Source organism: Chenopodium album, chromosome 17, assembly GCF_948465745.1.
Source record: "Chenopodium album chromosome 17, dcCheAlbu1.1, whole genome shotgun sequence".
Taxonomy (NCBI): Eukaryota; Viridiplantae; Streptophyta; class Magnoliopsida; order Caryophyllales; family Amaranthaceae; genus Chenopodium; species Chenopodium album.
The window spans coordinates 3,208,488-3,229,098 of record NC_137850.1 but is presented as its reverse complement, the minus strand read 5'-3'; the positions used below and the strand labels follow the sequence as shown (position 1 = coordinate 3,229,098).

The 20,611-nt window shown below is 38.9% G+C and overlaps 2 protein-coding genes across 4 annotated transcripts; both read right to left on the bottom strand.

Moving 5' to 3' along the window:
• Nucleotides 1-184: 184 nt before the first annotated feature.
• LOC145589391 (uncharacterized) lies at nt 185-1,587 on the bottom strand. 2 transcript variants are annotated; one of them, XM_081645936.1, is made up of 4 exons: nt 1,225-1,587; nt 894-975; nt 569-789; nt 185-484 (listed from the first exon to the last, which is right to left on the bottom strand). In XM_081645936.1, the coding sequence occupies exons 1-4, from the start codon at nt 1,435-1,437 to the stop codon at nt 467-469; spliced, it is 534 nt and encodes a 177-aa protein (XP_081502062.1). In that variant the 5' UTR covers nt 1,438-1,587; the 3' UTR covers nt 185-466. The 2 variants fall into 2 exon arrangements, with proteins under 2 accessions (XP_081502062.1, XP_081502061.1); XM_081645935.1 differs by having other exon boundaries at nt 188-484; nt 628-789; nt 1,225-1,585.
• Nucleotides 1,588-2,393: 806 nt separating this feature from the next.
• LOC145587414 (uncharacterized) lies at nt 2,394-4,102 on the bottom strand. Of its 2 annotated transcripts, none has more exons than XM_081644153.1 (2): nt 3,986-4,102; nt 2,394-3,306 (listed from the first exon to the last, which is right to left on the bottom strand). In XM_081644153.1, the coding sequence occupies exons 1-2, from the start codon at nt 3,998-4,000 to the stop codon at nt 2,677-2,679; spliced, it is 645 nt and encodes a 214-aa protein (XP_081500279.1). In that variant the 5' UTR covers nt 4,001-4,102; the 3' UTR covers nt 2,394-2,676. The 2 variants fall into 2 exon arrangements, with proteins under 2 accessions (XP_081500279.1, XP_081500280.1); XM_081644154.1 differs by having other exon boundaries at nt 2,394-3,291.
• Between the last annotated feature and the right edge of the window lie 16,509 nt (nt 4,103-20,611).

Genomic DNA, 20,611 nt, shown 5'->3' with positions numbered 1-20,611 from the left:
AATTTTGACCATGAAGATGATGATGCATCTTGAGCTTGAATTGACTTAGCTCGAGCTGTACTCAGTGAGTCTTATACTATGCTCAGCTTGAAGATTCGTGCTCTCAATGGTGAATTTTGACTCAATCTCACAAGCTCAAGCTGTAAATGCAGTTCAATAACAGCTGATGGTAATATGTATAAGTGCTCTCAAAATGCAAGCAAGCCTCAGTGAATCTTATATTGTAAATTATTCTGTCAAAATTATGCCACAAAATCAGCAAGATGGTAAGGAGCAACTATAAGCTGTTCGTGTGAATTTATGCTAAACTCGATTCGTAAGTGAGCAAGGGAGTTTCTTTTGTAGCCAGACACATGTGGCCTAGAGTTTGCTGTTAATATGAAAATATACATGAGACATGGCATCTGCTAGTAATCCATTCCCTGTTGATTCTCCTGAAGGCGTTCCAGTACATTTTTCTCCCCAATCAACATTTCAGCCAGTCCTAGCAAGCAGATATACAGAGATTTTTCAGACAAGAAATGAGATAATGTGACGGCTAATACTAGACAAAGCTAGTACTACTTACTGCCTCGAAGGAGCTCATTAATTTTATTAGTCGTTGATTAAGCGGGGAACAGAGTGTACCATTGGTATAGTGACGACAATCATGGTGGCCAATGCGTAAATCAGTTTGCCAGCTGCTGTTGAAGTTATAGGCAGCGTCTACAGCATTGGATAACTTGGATGAACCAATGTACCAACACTTTTTCTTAGGAATCTTGCTAATTTTTCTTACCAGAATATTTCCTACACAATCAAGATGTACAGCAAAAGAGAGTTACAAATTGAAACATTGCTTCGGTTTATGGAGTTACAAACCGCAACACGAGTAAGTAACAGTATTCGCTTACCTGGGATAGCTCTACCAGATAAGGCAGCCAGAGCCACATATATGTTTTCAGGATCCTGAGGCTGAAAATCAAACACTAACCCCTGCAAACAATAACCATTCTTACAGAATAAGGACAACTTTTTTTATCAAGTCTGATCTCTTCAATAAAATTATCCACAAATAAGCAATGTCTATTCCTATATGGTGCTCCTAAGACCACCATAGTGACGCACGTGCAGCACGAGTCTTGTACACTATGGTGGAGCTTCATGCTTAGTAGTGCTCCCAGGAGCATGAAATAATTTTCCGAACTTTAAATTTGAGGGAGGAGTGATATGGAAGAGAGCAACCTGGGAGTTTGAAGGAGGAGAGGCAGAAGTGATGGATGGTTTGATGATGAGCATGAAATGCTGAAGATGCCACAAGTTGAGAGAATAGGCAGCAGACATGAGTAATTGAGCAGGTCCCTTGGTTGCCCGTAGAGGCATCGTGGCCACATAAATTTCATCTCTGCCTCTTCCCGGCGCCGTGAATGAGGAATTGCCTGGAAGGTTGATGGCCATTTTTATCACTTCTTATGATCAATTCACCTCTATGCTGTGATGACACATTTAGACAAAGTATGTAGTTAACTTCTTTGAAGTTTTCTGCTTTTCTCAGATATAAGTGGCCAGTAGTGGTAGACAAGGACTATGACCCGATTTTTTAATAATGTCTTTAGGTTGGTTTTGGGCCTTTATATAAAGTACATGGACTATGACCGCGATTTTTCTGTCTTACAAAATACATGGCCAGTAGTGGTAGACAAGGACTATGACCGCGATTTTTTAATGTCTTTAGCTTGGTTTTGGGCCTTTATATAATATTTCTAGGTTTATTGTACTATATGTCTATATTGATTAGGCACATCAATTACATAATACTAAAAGCGAATAAAAAGAGACACTTGTCAATATTGCATTAAAAATTTTCCCTCCAAAGGTGCCTTCTTAAAATAATTCATTGTTACTTAGGGAACAAAATCGTATACATTTGTTTTATATAAAATATAATTTCTTTACAAAAATATAAACCTGTCCATTATAACACTGTTACATGTAATTTAAATATTTTCTCTTGCATGCCCACAAAAAAAAAAAGGAATTTCTCTTGCATGTCTTTATTTTTAATATACACCATATTTTTTTATACACGAGTCATTCTATTTTTATAATATTATTTTCAAAAGTATTTAACAACCGTGCATTGCACGGGATTTAACCTAGTTTGTTAATTAACAACTATAATCTGTAAGTCATAAACGGTCTACAAAACCTTTTGTGTGCCTCGGGTGTATAATAATTTTAGTGTATTTCTCGTAACTTTTCATATAGCTGGACGGTAAAATTTTCATATCGCAGACAATAACATGGAGTAAAATGTTAAGGATTTTGACACAAACGACTTAGAAGATTGCTAGCAGGTCAAGTAAGTATGTTCAATTTAAAATAAAGGACAGTGAATTTACTCTAAACAAGTATTAAACAAAATACGCCGTATTTTATTGATCTAATAGCGAGCCAGAATTATACTTCCCATCTTGGATAAACATACAAGAGTCTGATAAAAGCTCATTACATCCTTATTTCACCAAAATGGGCTTAATTCGACCACATCGAAAATACAACCATTACTACATAATACATATAGCAGACCAATTTAACATATTCCTCTAATTTAACATACACACAAATTAAAATGAAAGGTAAAATCCATTACATAATCTCAGAAAACGGAAGTTTTTTTTTTTTTTTTTTTCCGAATCATGCAGTATCAGCCTCAATAACAGCAACAGCAGCATCTGCTTCTGGTTCTGCAGGTGCTGCAGCAGGACCAGCCTTCACTTCATCACTCTTCTCAGCAGGCTTCTTCGCTTCTGCAGTGTCATCCTGCTTCACTGCTGTTTCCTTCTTTGCTTCCTTGACTTCTGCTTCCTTGCTATCCTTTTTGTTTTCCTCTGCCACAGGCTCTGGTGCCACCTTTGAGGACTCCTCGACAGGAGTAGACGGCTTCTTTTCCTCAACCTCCAGCTCTTCTAATGCATTTTCAGCCTCCTTGACTGCTTGATCATCATCCTTAGTTTCAGTGTTTTCTTTTTCTTGTTCTGCAACATTTTCTGCTTCAACTGCAGCAGCAGGTTCTGCTGGCTGTTGTTGCTCTTCCTCAGTTTTCGCCTCTTCTTGTACTGCAGTATTTTCAGTTTTTTCACCTTCTACTGATGCTGGTGATGCTGGTTGTTTCTCTTTTGCAGAATCAACCTTAGGCTGCTCTGGCTCAGCGACTTCTGCTGCCTTCTCTTCTTCTACTTGGGGTGGTGAAGTTTTTGCTGGTTCCTCCACTTTCTTCTCCTGAGGCAGTGCTGTCTGAGCTGAAGCAACCTGCTCAGGTTTAACCTTAAGAAAATAATTAACCAAATAAAACAATATGGATCTATGTGAAGTTGCTAGTGGACCAACAATTTGTTGCTACATATCAATAAATAAATTTTTTTCTCCTGCATTATTTTGATTGATTACATAGAGGTTATCTCAACAACAATTAAAAATTATGAAATTCGATTTTAGATGTTAGCTATCAATTATACTCAAAGTTAGTGTAGGAATAGTGTGAAAATGAGATACGCCATACCATTTTGTAATCATGCATCACAAATGACAGTAACAAGGTGAAGATGTACGCAATCCTTATTAAACAAGCACATGATCAAAAACCTTGATAAAATATGTTTTCAAATACTGTATAAAATTTAGCTAGTGAGAGGATTTTAAATAGTTAAAAATACTTGTAAGGAACACTCAAGTACAATCAATTTGATCAATAATGCACAAAGACATTATTGGGTATACATATTGTACTGAATCAACATATATAGACATATAGTACTGCATCACTATGTACTCCCTCTGTCTAAATTTAGTTATTACGATTATAATACAACGCTAAAAGTATTATCAATCGTAACACAACACAAGAAATATTAGGAGTACTAAATTAATCTTTAATTTTGTTGTCTATCAAAAAAAATGACTACATTGACAAAACAATAGAGGAAATGATATTGAATTATCTTACCTGGACAGTGGCCATTGCTATGAAGGAATTTGAGTTAAATGATGAAAGTGATTAAGAAAGAAAACAAGAAAAGGGTGTTAAAAGAAAGCAAATAAGGGAAGTAAATAAGATGAGCTGAGAAAAGGTGATGAAAAAATTGATCAATGGGAAAGAGTATTTATAGGGCCGATCAAGTGATGGTGCATCTACAAATTTTATTAGGTGGGACCAAAAAAAAAAAAAAAAAAAAAAAAAAGGTTTTCTAGTGGGAGTATTTTGAAGAATCTTGGGACTTTAATCAATTGAAAGCACTGAATTTAAGGTCAAATTAGCATGTTTGCTTGGTATAATATGAGTATGTCAAAAAGAATTTACCATATCTAATAGGAACAAAATTGATTTCCTCTAGAGGGTTATTAAAATTAAGTTGGCAAAAAATTAAGTTTCAACTTTTTAATAATGTTGAAGGTATGATTATGTTATAAATTTTCAACTTAAAATTTTCTATGAAGTAAGATAATATTAAAGTCACATCAATCTGAATGGAAGTCAGATTACACTACAAATTTGTGTTTTACAAAAACATCACTTTTTATACTACAAAAATATAACGGTATTTTTCTTTATAATTATGGAAGAAGGGAAGTATGAAAATATTTTTTTTTTCAAATTTAAACTTACAATAATATTTAGAAAGTGATAGATTATTTAGTTGTTTGAAAGGGAGTTAGGGTGTTAGAGATAATATCGGAAAATATATGTGTGATATATTTTCCGTATGAATCTTATTAGGAGAATAATATATTTAGGTTTATTTTATGTTAAGATAATATTTAGTGAATATATCATTAGGATATATGTTATATCTTTTAGGAAGAACGTAGCATGGTATCAAGAGCAGGTTAGATTTTGGGATACATCACAAAAATTCCCCCCTGCCGGTGGGTTAGAAAATTAAACTCACCGGCGGGATTCATAAATTTTACCCAAAAATTCCGCTGTGCAATTTTTTTTCTTTTTTGTGAGTTTATTCGAGCATGATTTTGCTCCTTTGGATATGAGTTTGGTTTTACTCTGAAAAACCAATAAGAAATTTGAGTGTGGTTTACTCTGAAAGACTAATAAGAAATTTAAGTTTGGTTTTACTCAGAAAAGCCAATAAGAGATTTGAGTGTGGTTTACTCTGAAAAACCAATAAGAAATTTGAGTGTGGTTACTCTGAAAGACCAATAAGAAATTTGAGTGTGGTTTACTCTGAAAGACCAATAAGAATTTTTAAGTGTGGTTTACTCTGAAAAACCAATATTTGATTGGAGCTCGATTTTGCTCTGGAAAAACCAAAATTGTTATATTTGCAGGTTCGAAAAGAATGACGTTCTTGTTTGAATGATGACAGATGAGTTCGAAAAGATGAACGTTCTCATCATTGAAAGAAAAAAAAATTGAAGGCGACATCACAAGAGTGTGCATCTCGGCTTCAACAATTTGAAGAATTTCCAATCGCAACGTTCGTTTTACTGCCGTTACGATTGCGGGAGGGTGTTAGAGATAATATCGGAAAATATATGTGTGATATATTTTCCGTATGAATCTTATTAGGAGAATAATATATTTAGGTTTATTATATGTTAAGATATTATTTAAGTATATCTTTTAGGAAGATTGTTTCCTATCTTATGTTCTTAGGTTTTGTATAAATACTCTACCTATTGATGAATAATAAACAAGCCATTCTATTCACTCTTCTCTATTAATTTTAGCATAGGGTGAACCAAGATAAATCTTGTTTAGTTTGTGTTTGATATCATCATTCAATGTTTGGAGTTGTGTGCTGATGTCCTTTGTGCAGTCTCTCATAAGGGTAACCTCACTATGATTCACTCATGTTCATACATTATACTTCTAGAATCCCTAGTTATTGGCTATTTCTAGCAACCTCCCAAATTTCTATCTTAGTGAATTTGTTACGTATTCATTAAGTCAAACTTAGGGACTAATGAAATATGATTCATTCAAGACTTTTTTACACTGGGATCTACCATTACACGATCACATACATCTCATGCTAGAAGCTATTATTTCATAAAGTAGAATTATTTATTTTAAATCAAGATTTTATATCTTTTTGTGGCGAAATCCAAGAGATCGTGCATGTTAAATTGTGTAATATTAAGCTATTTATGAATAATGATAATATCTGTACGGGATAATACCGACAACTCACCTATTTGGCCGATAATTGACAATGTTATTAATTAGCCAGCAATTAAGCGAACCAACTTAGCATCCATAATGGCCGGTTTCTCGGCCACGTGGAGAGCAGCTTGAAACCACGCAGGCGCCTGCCACCTATAAGGTCGGTGCGCCACCTGTAAAGTTGGTGCGCCACCTATAAGGGCTGGTGGCACCTGCTTGGTTACTCCCCTATATATACCCAGCCACATTTTCACAATAAGGTACAATCTCTCTCTCTCTCTACACTCTTTCTCTCTCTTCAAACCTTCCTCCTCATATTACTAACTTTGGCATCGGAGCGGTTATTCCTGGATAACCCCCGGGCTAGATTATCTGTGCTGACTGTGCAGGCATCAAATTGGACGGTAAACCTTTACCAACCCCAAGACATCTCGGTATCGGAACTCATCCGGAACAGTTGGCGCTAGAAGGAGGGGAAGTAATAACTTCTATCGTCCAAAAAAGACCTCCCACAGTCATGGAAGGAAATACCGAAACTACACCCATCCCAGAATCAGAAAACCGGAATTTTGATAGCGGCATCCTGACCACTGACGCCAACAAGGCCGTAAACACCGTACCGGAAATAACGGTGGAGGATGAAACCCACCTTCTTCATAAGGACACTGTAAACGTACCACTAACACCGGAAAGAACTCAGGCTATCCTGGATCCCTTGGGAGAGTTCACTCCGGAAGAGTTAGAGATAACGGCCAAAGTCATGCAGGCAATGTCCCGGAAAAGGAAAGAGGCCGGGATTGCGGCCACGAAGGAACCACATAGAAGGCCGACACCGCCCGTAATCATCAACCTCGAAGATCAGTTCAATCAGGCCGAGCAGCAGCCTCAGCCACGACCACCACCGCGTGAAACGGTGATGCCCTCTGAACGACAGGTTACAAGAACTGCGCAAAGGGGGGAATCAGAATCATACCGACAGGAGGCCAGTAGCGGGCCGCCGAGGCACTTAGCCAGGACCATCATTCGACCAAGGACGTCTCCCTTTACGCAAGAGGTCCTTGATCAGCAAATGGAAAAAATAAAAATGCCGGCATGTACCTATGACGGCAAGGGTGATCCAAAGAGGTATGTAGCGGCCTTTGAAAGCCATATGCTGTTATATACCGATACTGATGCGGTGTGGTGCAAGGTTTTTCCTACAACGTTGGTGGGGGCTGCCTCAGATTGTTCACTAATCTCCCACCCGGGTCTATCGACTGTTTTGAGACCCTTGTCGAGATGTTCACAAGTCAGTATGTGAGCAACAGTGCAAGACAGAGAACCTCAGGGGAACTCATGTCTATCAGGCAAAGAAGGGACGAATCACTGAGAGATTTCGTTCGGCGTTTCAATAATGAAGCTAATACCATTCCAAAATTACAGCAAGAGATAGCCGTCATGGCTTTGATGAGTGGTCTAGCCGACAGTGATTTTAAGAGATACATGGCGCGGAAATCCTTCCCCAACCTGGGGGTAGCATTCAGCAAAGCTCATGAATATATCAAGAGCGAAGAACTTCTGAAAGCAGGCAACCAGACGGTCTCGGCAGAACCGTCTCGGCGACAAAACACGTATGTACCAGTAGAAACCCCGGTGGAAGGGGTTAGAAGGCAGAACCCACAGAAAGCGAATAGACCTGCCAGAGGTCTGGGACGGTACAATAATTATACTCAACTGAACACACCAAGGGCCGCTATTTATTCAATAAATCAGCACAAGGAAGATTGGACTCGGCCAGCACCAATGATAACGAAGGGCCGAGATATAAAGAAATATTGCATGTTCCACAAAGACGTCGGCCATTATACTGAAGAGTGTATCCAGTTGAAAGAAAACATTGAAGACCTTATTAGAAAGGGACACCTCTCCCAATATCGGTCTCAGGGGGGAACAAGTCGACAACCCGCACCATTGGCCCGGCAAACCGAATATCGGAAACAAGGAGATCCGTCAACACAAGATGATACATACCGTCCAGGTCATGCTGATTCTTACCGGCAAGGTACTACACCTCTTGGACGTAAGATAACCATAGAGGTAATTACCGGGGGGCCCGTGCATGGGGGTTCCGTTAGCGGAGCAAAGAAAAGCTTGTCGGAATTCAAGCATGTTGTGAATGCTTTAGGAGTGGATGAACGGCCTCGGCCTGCGATGATGCCATGTGTATCATTCTCCGAGGATGATGCAAAGGGTATAGTCTTTCCTCATGACGACCCGTTAGTGTTGATATTGGCAATTAATGGGTGCGACGTCAAGCGCGCGTTGGTAGATGGGGGCAGCTCAGCAAACATTTTGTTCGCAAGAGTGTTTGATGCAATGATGATAGGCCTAAAGTACTTGACGCCGGTGTCGTACCCGGTTATCGGTTTTAACGGGTCAACAGTCAGACCCGAAGGAAGCATAATATTACAGGTCAGAATTGGAGAAGGATCGATGGCACAGGACGTGATGACGGAATTCCTGATTGTAGACGTACCGTCAGCATACAACATTATCGTTGGTAGACCATTGATTCATGATGTACAAGCAGTGGTATCGACATATCACCTCACGATGGTTTATGTGTCTAATATCGGCAAAACATAACGTATCCGAGGCAGCTAGACAATGGCAAGAGAATGCTATGTATCGGCATTAAAGCAACCTGGCCGACAAAGTTCAACGAACTTGCATAATCAGAAAAGGGAACGATCCCCTTCTACCCAAGATTTAGCAATGACGAATTTTGACACAAGGCCCATAACCATCCCAAGACCGCTGCCGGGAGGAGAAACTATTGATGTTGAATTACAGCCCGGAGTAGCTAATCGTACGGTTAAGATTGGCTCCGATATGGATAACGATATGCAGTGCCACTTGATTGAACTCTTGAGGGAGAATGCGGATGTTTTCGCGTTCTCGGCCGATGAAATGCCAGGTATTCATCCAGATATAATGGTGCACAAGTTGAATGTTGATAGGGGAGCCAGACCGGTACGACAGAAGAAAAGAAACTTCTCAACAGAAAAAATCGAAGCGATACAAGAAGAAGTGAATAAGTTGTTAGCGGCAGGTTTTATAGAGCCATGCACATATCCAGAATGGTTAGCCAATGTCGTAATGGTTAGAAAACCGTCAGGAAAGTGGAGGATGTGCGTTGATTTTACGGATTTAAACAAGGCATGCCCAAAAGACTGCTACCATTGCCGAGAATAGATAGATTGGTCGACTCCACCTCAGGCCATGCACTTTTAAGTTTTATGGATGCCTTTTCTGGATATCACCAAGTCAGCCTCTATCAGCCGGATCGAAACAAAGCGGCATTTATCACAGATGCCGGAGTTTATTGCTATAAAGCCATGCCTTTTGGGCTGAGGAATGCGGGAGCAACATACCAAAAACTGGTAGATAAAGTTTTCGCCGACCAAAAAGGGAGAAATGTCGAAGTTTATGTTGACGACTCCATTGTAAAAAGCCGTCTAGCTGCAGATCATATTGAAGACTTAAGGGAGACATTCAATACTCTCCGACAATACCGGATGAAGCTGAATCCCAAGAAGTGTGTGTTTGGAGTCAAGTCCGGAAAGTTCTTGGGCTTCATGGTTAGCGAAAGAGGGATAGATGCTAATCCCGACAAAGTCGAAGCCGTCCTCAGCCTTCCGCAACCGAGATCAATTAAAGATATACAAAAGTTAACGGGCCGGATGGCGGCGTTGACAAGATTTATCAGCAAATTGGCAGACAAGGCACTACCATTTTTCGTAGTCCTACGTCAAAACAAGACTTTTGTTTGGGGGCCAGAACAGGTCAAAGCATTAGACGCCGTTAAGAAACATCTACGATCATTACCCACAATAGCAAGGCCAGAAACGGGGGAAACACTACAACTTTACATATCGGCATCCCCAAAAACAGTAGCGGCAGTACTATTAGTGGAACGCAAGAAGACACAGATGCCAATATATTTTGTAAGCCATGTGTTAAATGCCGCAGAACGACGATACCCCCTGGTAGAGAAAACCGCATACGCAGTCGTAATAGCGGCAAGAAAACTAAGACCGTACTTTGACGCACATACCATTGAGATCTTAACAAATCAACCGTTAGAAAAATCTCTGGAAAAGATGGAAACCTCTGGGCGTCTGCTGAAATGGGCGATTGAATTGTCGGAATATGCGTTGATCTATAAGCCAAGGGTGTCGATTAAGGCGCAGGCCTTGTCAGATTTCATAGTCGAGACCTCTTACAACGAAGAGGAGGACGAAATCGGCATCTGGAAAGTGTCCGTTGACGGCTCTTCTGCCGCAACAGGATCCGAGGCCGGTATAATCCTGACTTCCCCACAGGGAGATATATTCGAATATGCAATAAGATTCAAGTTTAAGGCATCCAATAATGAGGCCAAGTACGAAGCGGCACTGGCCGGGGTCCAATTATGCATAGCGGCAGAGGTAAAGAAAGTAGAGCTTTCCACAGATTCGCAGTTAGTAGCAAGCCACTTTGATGGAACGTACGAAGCACGTGAGCCGACAATGATGGCCTATCTAGAAAAACTCCGAAACGCAACAACAACACTTGATCAATTTGTGATCAATTTAATACCCCGTGGACAAAACACTCAGGCAGATGCGTTGGCAAAGTTGGCAAGTTCTAGTTTTGATAACTTAGAACGTACAGTGATGGTTGAGGTTCTGGAACAAAAAAGTATAGATGAAAAAGTACAGAAAGAGGTAAATTGCGTAACTCAAAGCCGAGAATGGTATGACGATATTCTGGCATATAAATTGCAGGGTGTGCTTCCGACAAATAAAAGCGAAGCACAAAAGATCAACAAGGATAGCGTCTGGTTCATTATGTTTCGGGGCATGCTATACAAGAGAGGCTTCTCGCTGCCATTGCGTAGATGTTTAACGGCATATGAGTCAGTGAGATTAATAGAAGAAATACACGAGGGCGATTGCGGTAATCACTCAGGCGGCAGGTCAATGTCCTTAGAAGCAATGAAAAGAGGGTATTATTGGCCGACAATGAGCTCAGATACTCTATCCTACGCCAAGAAGTGTGATAGGTGTCAGAAATTTGGCCCAGCAATTAATCAACCACCTAACAACCTAACACCTATCCTCAACCCTATCCCATTCGCCCAATGGGGAATGGATATTGTCGGACCTTTTACTTCGGCAACGGGAGGCCGTAAATTTCTGATAGTAGGAATAGACTACTTCACGAAATGGATAGAGGCGGAGCCGGTTGCGAAGATAACTGCCAATGAGGTAAAGAAGTTTATTTGGAAAAGCATTTTCACCAGATTTGGGTTGCCGATAGCAATGGTATTTGATCACGGTTCGCAATTTGACTGTACTCCGGTCAAAGATTTCCTCAGCATATATAAGGTGAAGTTCGCATATGCCGCGGTTTGCCACCCTCAATCCAATGGCCAAGCTGAAGCCGCTAACAAACAGATACTAACTGCATTAAAAAAGAAGATTGACGACGCCAAAGGACTTTGGGCAGACTTGGTGCCGGAATTATGGGCTAACAGGACGACAACTAAAGAGACGACAGGAGAGTCACCTTTCAATCTGGCGTTCGGCTCGGAGGCCGTCATCCCTGCAGAAGTAGGGTTACCGACATTTCGAATTCAACACTTCTGCGAGGATCAAAATGACTTGCTATTACGACAGCAGTTAGATTTCTTACCGGAAGTAAGGCTAACGGCTTCCATTAAGTCTGCAGCCTATAAGAACAGAATAAGCCAAGCCTACAACAAGCGCGTCAGCCATAGGCCGTTAGAAGATGGAGACCTAGTATTGCGTAGAACAGCTGCAACGGGAAAAGGAAATGCCGATGGTAAATTCACGGCAAACTGGGAAGGTCCGTATCAAATATACGAAACAATACGCCAAGGCTCCTATCGTCTTATGACACTAGAGGGCGCCCAGTTGAAAAATGTTTGGAACGCAGCTGTCCTGAAAAAGTATTATGCTTAGTCCTATGTATTTAGTACTAGTAGTAACTAAATTTGAAGTTCTTAGATGTCGGCGTAACTATTCAATATGTATTTTGTACTTATCCTTTAAAAGGACAACTTTGTACGCAAGTTTTATTTTGGCGGAAAGCCGTTAATAAGAAATGCGAAACAATCAGCAATGAAAACGAGAACCATCTGCCCACTTTCGATATGGACATGTAAACGGCCTAGCTAGCCGTAACAGCCATTCAAGTGCCGAGATGGTTGGATAACTATGCACCTAAAGGTGAGTTGAATAGACGGTCTGATCCACTGTCGTTGCTCAGCCTGCTAAAGGTCGCAACGAAAGAGCACAGATTTGTTAAGGGAAGTAACGGATTTTTTCCAGGCCCATCACGGCTGTAATTTTTCAAGGACAACATTAAGTTTCACGAATAAATGTTAAGACATTTACTTGTCAAAACTGCGGGGCTAGCATGATATGAATAAACAAAATTAGCAACTAACACAAGCACAAGCCCAATATCACAGACAATAAACATAAATTAAACATAGCCACCAAAAAAGAACAAATTATCGTTTACAGCCGATAGTAAAATGAAAAGTTTGCTGATTAAAACATAGTCAGAAAGAGGAATTAAACAGCATACAGATATGAGTTTTTTCAAAAGACAAGTAATTAAACAGCTGGATGATGACTGCCCAAAACACTTCAGTTCTTTTTGGGCTCAGACTCCTTCCCTAAACCGTCATCATGAGAAGGAGTAGCAAGAAGGGCGTCATCAAATTCTTCATCAGGAAGGCCGCGAGGATCAAGGTTCTTCATAGTTGCAAGGCTGGGAGGATCATCGAAATAATCCTTCTCGTAGCTAGTAGGAGAAAGATGTCGGTCAGACCCATAAGCGTCCTCCACTGCCTTCCATTTGTCCTCGCCCCAGTCCTCGGCTTTACATACGCACCGATGTGCAGCAACCCACCCAGGCCACCAGTGTAACGGTCAATCAGCTTCTGACAGTAGATATCAGATTTCAGAAATTGGTTCACGGCCCGACGTTTCAGCGCAAGCCTCTCTGATCGTGCCAGCTCAAGGTCCCTCTCTGCCGTTTCCCTCCGAGTCTCCTCGGCCTTCAGCTTGTGTTCCAAATCAGCAATTTTCTTGGACAGAGACTCCTGGTCGACCACTTTGAGCTCTAGCTGATTGATCCGAGACTGCAAGCCTTCAACCTCAATCCGATGAGCTTTGTGCTCTTCATCAGCCTTCTTCAAAACCGCCTCAGCTTTATCGGCCTGCCTCTGATAATGCTTGTACATATGAACAACCTCAACAGCCGAGGTAACAGTCTGCAAAGATAAGACAGTTTCCACCCTTAACAAAAAATATATATGATATATATACACAAGAGTAAAAAAAAATAAAAAAAAAAATAAAAAAAAAATAAAAAAATGTGTGTATATATATATATATATATATATATATATATATATATATATATATATATATATATATATATATATATATATATATATATATATATATATATGTATATATACCCTCATAAGGTTGTTCATCAGCAGACCACAAGGGGCCGTGAACCTACTACCAGTCCTATCTGCGGGGGTAGGTAAGTCCTTCAACATTCTCCAGCCAAGACTACCCCCGGATAATGGATCATCAGCGTAAATAGATTCACCCCTATTAACATTCAGCTGAGGCCGCCAAGCCTCACTGGCATTGCCGACAGGGAAGTCCAGAAGTTCGTCAGCAATTTCTTGAGGAACCTTCACATGTGGAACCTCAATGAAGTCTGGAACCGGCGCGGGCACAAAAGCGTTATGAATACCAGCTGTTGAGAGGCCGATTAGGACGTGAGGAGCCCCCTTAGAAACAGGAATGATCCTTTCAGCTTGAACTTGGGTATCAGCCCCTTGAATTTCTTTCCCAGAGTCGTCAATTTCAATATCCTCTAAGTTTACGACGTCCGGGGCAGCAGAAGACTCCTTTCGGCCAGTAGCTGAGGTTGTTCTATGCTTTTTCGACTGATCACGATCAGAAGCCGAGTTAGCTCTCTTCGACCTTACGGTACCTCCACCTCGTCTAAGTGGGAGACTGGTAGCCCCAGTAGGTCTTGATTGAGAATGGGCTGTCATATCTCGCTTACTTCTTTGACGGCCTTTCTGGGCTCTGGTAGCAAATTTAGGAAGAGTGTCAAGTTTGCCCTTAGGGTTAGGTGGACACTGCTGCTTAACACGGCCGTCAGGATTAAGCCCTAATTTAGCGTTATCTAACTTATCAGGACCTGTTTTTCAATAAAAAATGTATGAATACAGTTAGCGAAAAGCTACAACGGCGAAAAGTTCCAACATAATAAACACTAGTCAAAATCGAAACAATGTATAATGAGCAAGTATACTAACGGTCGCAGATACTCAATGATAAATTAAATATTACAAGAGGCCAAATAATGCACGAGAACGAATTAGTATAAAGGATAATTAACATAAACTTAAAAACGATGGCTAAATTCATACCATATTCATCAGTATGGCAGAGACCGACATGAGACAGGGGAGCGTTGCCCAGAATATAGTTACAATTGGGCAGCCACTCCCTTGGAACGGCCTTTACTTTCCTACCCTCATTTACATAAAGACAATCGAAAAATCGAAAGGCTTTTCGTTCAAGAACGCCTAACTTTCTATCTCTAAGGGTGTCAAACCAAGTGTGAGGAAGGTGGAAGGTCTTCCGTAACCCAAAGTTATCAGGAACCTTCACGAAATAGAATTGATTTTGCCATTTTTTACAGCTGGTCATTTTCGGCCATACTGTAATCTTACCGGTAGTAGTAAGAAGAGACCACCAGCCTGGAGACTGACTGTCTTTTTTCAATCGATGAATTTTGCGAAACAAATTCAAAGTTAGCGGAAAGTCCATATAAATCATAGTCCAGACCAAGGCTACAACATTGCGAACCGCTGTCGGAGTTAGCTGCGCAATACAGACGTTCCAAGCTTTAAAGATCTTTTCTATGAAGGGATGAAGCGGAAAACGAAGACCAAACTCGAAATGCTTAGCATATACCGCAATATGTCCCGCCGGACAATCAAAAACGTTGTTGCCGGAAGAAGGCAGAGTAAGCACATAGTCATCGGGTAACCTGAAGAATCTCCTACCGACACCGCAGTAATTCTTCTCAATAGCAGTCTCCAACCACTTATCATCAACTTTGGTAGTCTTCACCTTTATGTCCTCGGCTAGTTCTAAAGGACGCCGATGCGCGTCATCATCATCTTCTGAATTATACGCTTCATCCAATCGCTCCTCGGCAATAATTTGTTCGCCGACATTGATGTCTTCGTTTATTTCAGAATCTGTCTTCTCGTCATCAGAGCCATTACCTTCAACCTGTTCTCCGCTACCATCAATATCATCACCTGAGTTTTCACTCTTCTCGGAAGCTGTGCTACGCTCAGTAGACTCCACATCCTCATCAGGGATGTCGGCTATTTCATCTTCGTGTTCTACCAAAGGCTCCTTGCCTGGACGCCTGACTGAACTCTCACCTTGGCTAGGATCATGGCTGGGACGTTTAGTTCTCGGCATTTTGACTCTTTCAACACCAATTTTACCAAGATTAGAACCGTATTCGTCGAGGAAGATGTATGAGTCAACGTCCTCAATTACACTGACAGACTCAAGTTCAAGAAGATCAATATCTTCTAATATACCAGGATTAACAGACCGAGAAGATTTTTTAGCTTCCTTTTCTGATGCTAAGGATAAGGGTACAAACGGGTCAGCTTCACAGGCCTCACCCGTAATAGAATTTTTTATAGACTTACGCATAACCAACTCAACAAATGTAGAAACATCAAAACCCACTACATACAAGTCACAAACATCGAACAAATAAATTAAAAAGAGAAATTCAGAGTATTTTTTACCTCTACACGAAGCGAAGAACTTCGACGAATCGCAAAAACAGGAGGGAGCAACCAAGTCTTGAAGCGACTGAAATCCGTCCACCAGAGTATAAACCCAGAAGTATCTTCGCATTAGAAATCAAGCGGAAGCAAACAAGATCTATGTTTGGGAATTTCTTGAGGAATTTTTTGGGAATTTTTTGAGAAATCTTTCGCCAAACTTGAGATGAAATAAAGGAACTGTTCGTATTCCTTATTTATACCCCCAGTGAACAGTACTTTGATTTGACATTTGGTGCATGACATCCAACGGTGGAGATAAGCGCACCTCTTCGTCAAGAACCGTTCGACATTTGACACGTGCCCCACTACTTTTTACTTATTTTCAATTTTTCCCGCCCATAACAATGTCCAAACAAGAGCATGACTAAGGTTAAATAACTATCGGTACTTTGCTCATTTTGGGGACAAATCGGAGATTTTTAAATTTCCTACAGTTATTTTATATTGAGCAAAGCACTGTCAGTACTTTGCTCACTTTGGGGACAAATCGGAGATTTTTAAATCTCCTACATCTATTTTATATTGGAATTTTTGCTGGGCCACATAACTCATTCGATGTCATAAAGTGCGAACGATGACTTTTTGTCAACGTCCCCACTTGGGGGGCTAGTTGTACGGGATAATACCGACAACTCACCTATTTGGCCGATAATTGACAATGTTATTAATTAGCCAGCAATTAAGCGAACCAACTTAGCATCCATAATGGCCGGTTTCTCGGCCACGTGGAGAGCAGCTTGAAACCACGCAGGCACCTGCCACCTATAAGGTCGGTGCGCCACCTGTAAAGTCGGTGCGCCACCTATAAGGGCTGGTGGCACCTGCTTGGTTACTCCCCTATATATACCCAGCCACATTTTCACAATAAGGTACAATCTCTCTCTCTCTCTCTCTACACTCTTTCTCTCTCTTCAAACCTTCCTCCTCAGATTACTAACTTTGGCATCGGAGCGGTTATTCCTGGATAACCCCCGGGCTAAATTATCTGTGCTGACTGTGCAGGCATCAAATTGGACGGTAAACCTTTACCAACCCCAAGACATCTCGATATCGGAACTCATCCGGAACAATATCAACCTTTTTTGTACAAATCTTTGTGAAATATATACAATAACTCAAAATCGTAGACCATCTCCCTAGTGTAAAATTAATTGAAACAAAATAAAAGTGTACAAATATACCTCTAGACTTTATGTGATTAATGCTCCATTTTCGTTTGGATCCTTTTCAAGATTGTTGTTATTGATCTTAGTCCAATCCTTGTGAATATTTAATTATCGTTTATTTTCAAATTGGATGGATTTATATATTCTCACAATTTTTTGATGATATAGCAAAACATATGTATTGAATTTTACAAATTTTACAGCTTAAAAAACAATATAGAATTTCTATAATTTGTTGGATCGAAGTAAATTGTACTTTAATTGATCGAATCAGAAAATAAATGTTTAGAGAAGAAATTGTGCAACTATCCAGTTTAAATGTTTAGCATTATTTGAAAGAGGAATAATTTGGTTTGGAGTAATAAAATGAATATATAATGTTAAGCCATTACTTAATGTATTTTCCTAATTGAGAGATAGGGATAACTCAAGTGGTTAGAGCTCTCCTTCCGGTTTCAGGTGATCCTGGGATCGAAATTCATCAGTCACCTTTGTGGCTCTCTAAACACCAAAAAATAAAAAAAAAATAAAAAAAAATAAAGAAAAGGATTTTCAAAGTGATGACTTACAATAAGGACAATCATAAGAAAAACTATTACATGCATGGAAGAATGAAAATGCATGCCTTTGATTTTAAAACAGTAAAAGAGAAATAATAAAAGAAAAGATCCAACATGTTAGGTTTAAGTCCTAGAATCATGGTGAATTGAAAATGGTTGCTGAATTTCATTATAGAAACATAAAACGACACTATATAAGGTAGCAAAAAAGCCTTATTTTCAAAAACCTTGCGTGAGCAAATGGAAAAATCATATATATCTATTGGTTCTAATTTTTAAGATGGTTAGATCTAGCCATTGGAACCTAACTTATCACTTATCAACCACCGAAAGTCCTTCTCTAAACCACTTTTCCCCCATATTTTCACTGGCTTTTGTTGGATGGGACTCATATTTGGTGGTCATGTCTAGTTACATTTCAATAGAAATCGTACTAGGCTAGCTACTAGCTAGATATACCCTTTACGATAGCGGGTTACTGTAAGTTCAATTAAAATAACTGTTAAAAGTGAAAATAACTAGTGGTTGTTTTGTTGACATATAAATTAATATAAGTAGTATATTTTAGAAAGGTAATGGCAGTAATTAGTAAAGTTGGTAAATGAATGAGAGCACGGAACATATACAATCATGGCTAGGAAGTTCTAATTCTTACATCAAGTAGTAGGTTTTTTAAAAAAAAAAATATTCTTATATAAATGTATGCTGAAAGCTCTTAACTTCTATACTCAACGAAACAACTATTTACACTTTACACGCACTTCCTATGAAATAGAAGTACGTAATTATACTTCAATTCCTAATTTAAATCAAACGACTAATTAACCCTTAAAATTTCCAATATCACTCCAATAAGCTAAATGATGTTCATTATTCAATTCACTTTTTAACCCTCAATTGGCCTTGTCTGTTAAAGGTAATGACCAACAAAAACTCTATGAACTTGTAACTTGTTTCTTTCTAAGTATGTCTTCATTGTTATTCGGTTGTCAAATAATCACATCTACTCGACTAATTATCCTTTTATCGAATATCTTATAAAGAGGAATGTATGCATGGTAAAAGAATATTGTAGATCCCAATTATAGCAAACCCAAACTGAAGACTTCGTACGTTTATGTTATTAAAAGTGACTTGATTAATGTGTTAAGAGCCATGTTTTATTGTCACTACACATCCCATATTAGACCTCCAATTCCTTGTTTGGGCAAACGGCTAACGCCCCCATTCCAAAAGTTGCTTAGCTTTATGATTTCATGTACTATGACCGATTAAAAAAATTTGGACGGTGATTAGGCCCCACTAATCACATCTTTACAGCTTCATGGCCAATCACATTTTGCCACCTGTCAAAAAGTATTAATCATCCTACGTGTTTCCTTGTCAAATCCGCTACTAGTCTACTATCCTTACTAAATTGCATGATTTCTTCATTGATTCATTAATGGCATAATAGGGTTGGGTGTACGGTTTATATGTTTGTTATAGTGAATAATTCTTTTCATCATTAATTGATTTTAAAGATCATCTTTTTTTTTTAGCAGTGATTTAAGATGGAAATTTAGTTTGCTTGGATTGTGGGAATTCTACTAGTGAGAAAATAATTTTGTTGTACCGTCACAAGGTTAATATATGATCCAAACGAGTGTTATTATTCACTGACAGGTCCGTCTTAAACATTTTCGGGACCATGTTCTAATCTTAAAAATAAGGCCCTTATAAAAAAAATACAATTATAATAATGAAAAAATAAACTCAAATTTTTTTTTTAGCTTTTTATTTTTTAATTACTCTGTCAAGGAACATATTAATCTGGCAATCCAATCATTCAATTACAAATTGTTGAAATGAAAATATTTTACATTTGTGCTTGAGAATTAAGATAAAAAAATTAAAAAAAAAACACACAAATCTTCATAACAATTAAACATTTAACTGCAATTTTAAAAAATCTAAAATCAACTACTAAAAGTCTAAAATTCTATAAAAATAAAAAAATCAAAACAAAAAAATATAATTACACATAGAATTACTGGATTAGCATACCTCATGAGAAATCCACAAGCAATGCAAGAGGTTAATTAATCTTAAGACCTGTTCTCTTCAGATTATTCTTTCAGTTCAGTTTAATTCTCAATTTCCTTCTCTCATAAAATATTCAGTTCAGTTCAGCTCCAATAAATTCAATTTAGTTCAATTCAGCTCAGTTCAGTCAATCAGAACAAACCCTTAATCTTTTATCTTTCTAGATCAAATTGTTGACTGATATTATTGGTTTTGCAGAAATATAGTGATTTGATGGAAAAATGTTAGGTACCAATAATTTTATCAGTGATTAATTTGGGGAGAAAATTAATTATTAAACATTTCTCAAATCGTTTGATAGACTAATTAAATGGCAGAGAAGGGTAAGAGTCTTAAAAGGTTTTATGGAGTTTTTGGGTATAAGATGATAATCAACGGAAAATTAGCAATAAATGAAATTTTGAAGTTTTGACAACTTTATGGGAATTGCAATGCATTGATGGGAGTAATTAAGTTCTAGAAATCTGGTATAAATGTATAATTGTGTTTATTAGCGCTGATGCGTGTGAATAAAAGAAGTCAGAGGAAATTATTATTATTTTTTTTTTAAACATTGGACTCTAAAAATGTTGGGCCCTCAATATTACGGGGCCTTGTGCTAAGGGCCTGTTTTAGCCAGCCATGTTCACTGGCACACACGATATAGATTAATGAATCATATTTAATG

Bases quoted from the DNA above. Each gene is read 5' to 3' on its own strand.
- LOC145589391 (XM_081645936.1), bottom strand. From the start codon at position 1,437: ATGGCCATCAACCTTCCAGGCAATTCCTCATTCACGGCGCCGGGAAGA. The intron at 976-1,224 runs GTTGCTCTCTTC...TATTGTTTGCAG, and splicing joins CTCCTCCTTCAAACTCCCAG to GGGTTAGTGTTTGATTTTCA. The intron at 790-893 runs GTAAGCGAATAC...TTGATTGTGTAG, and splicing joins ATCTGGTAGAGCTATCCCAG to GAAATATTCTGGTAAGAAAA.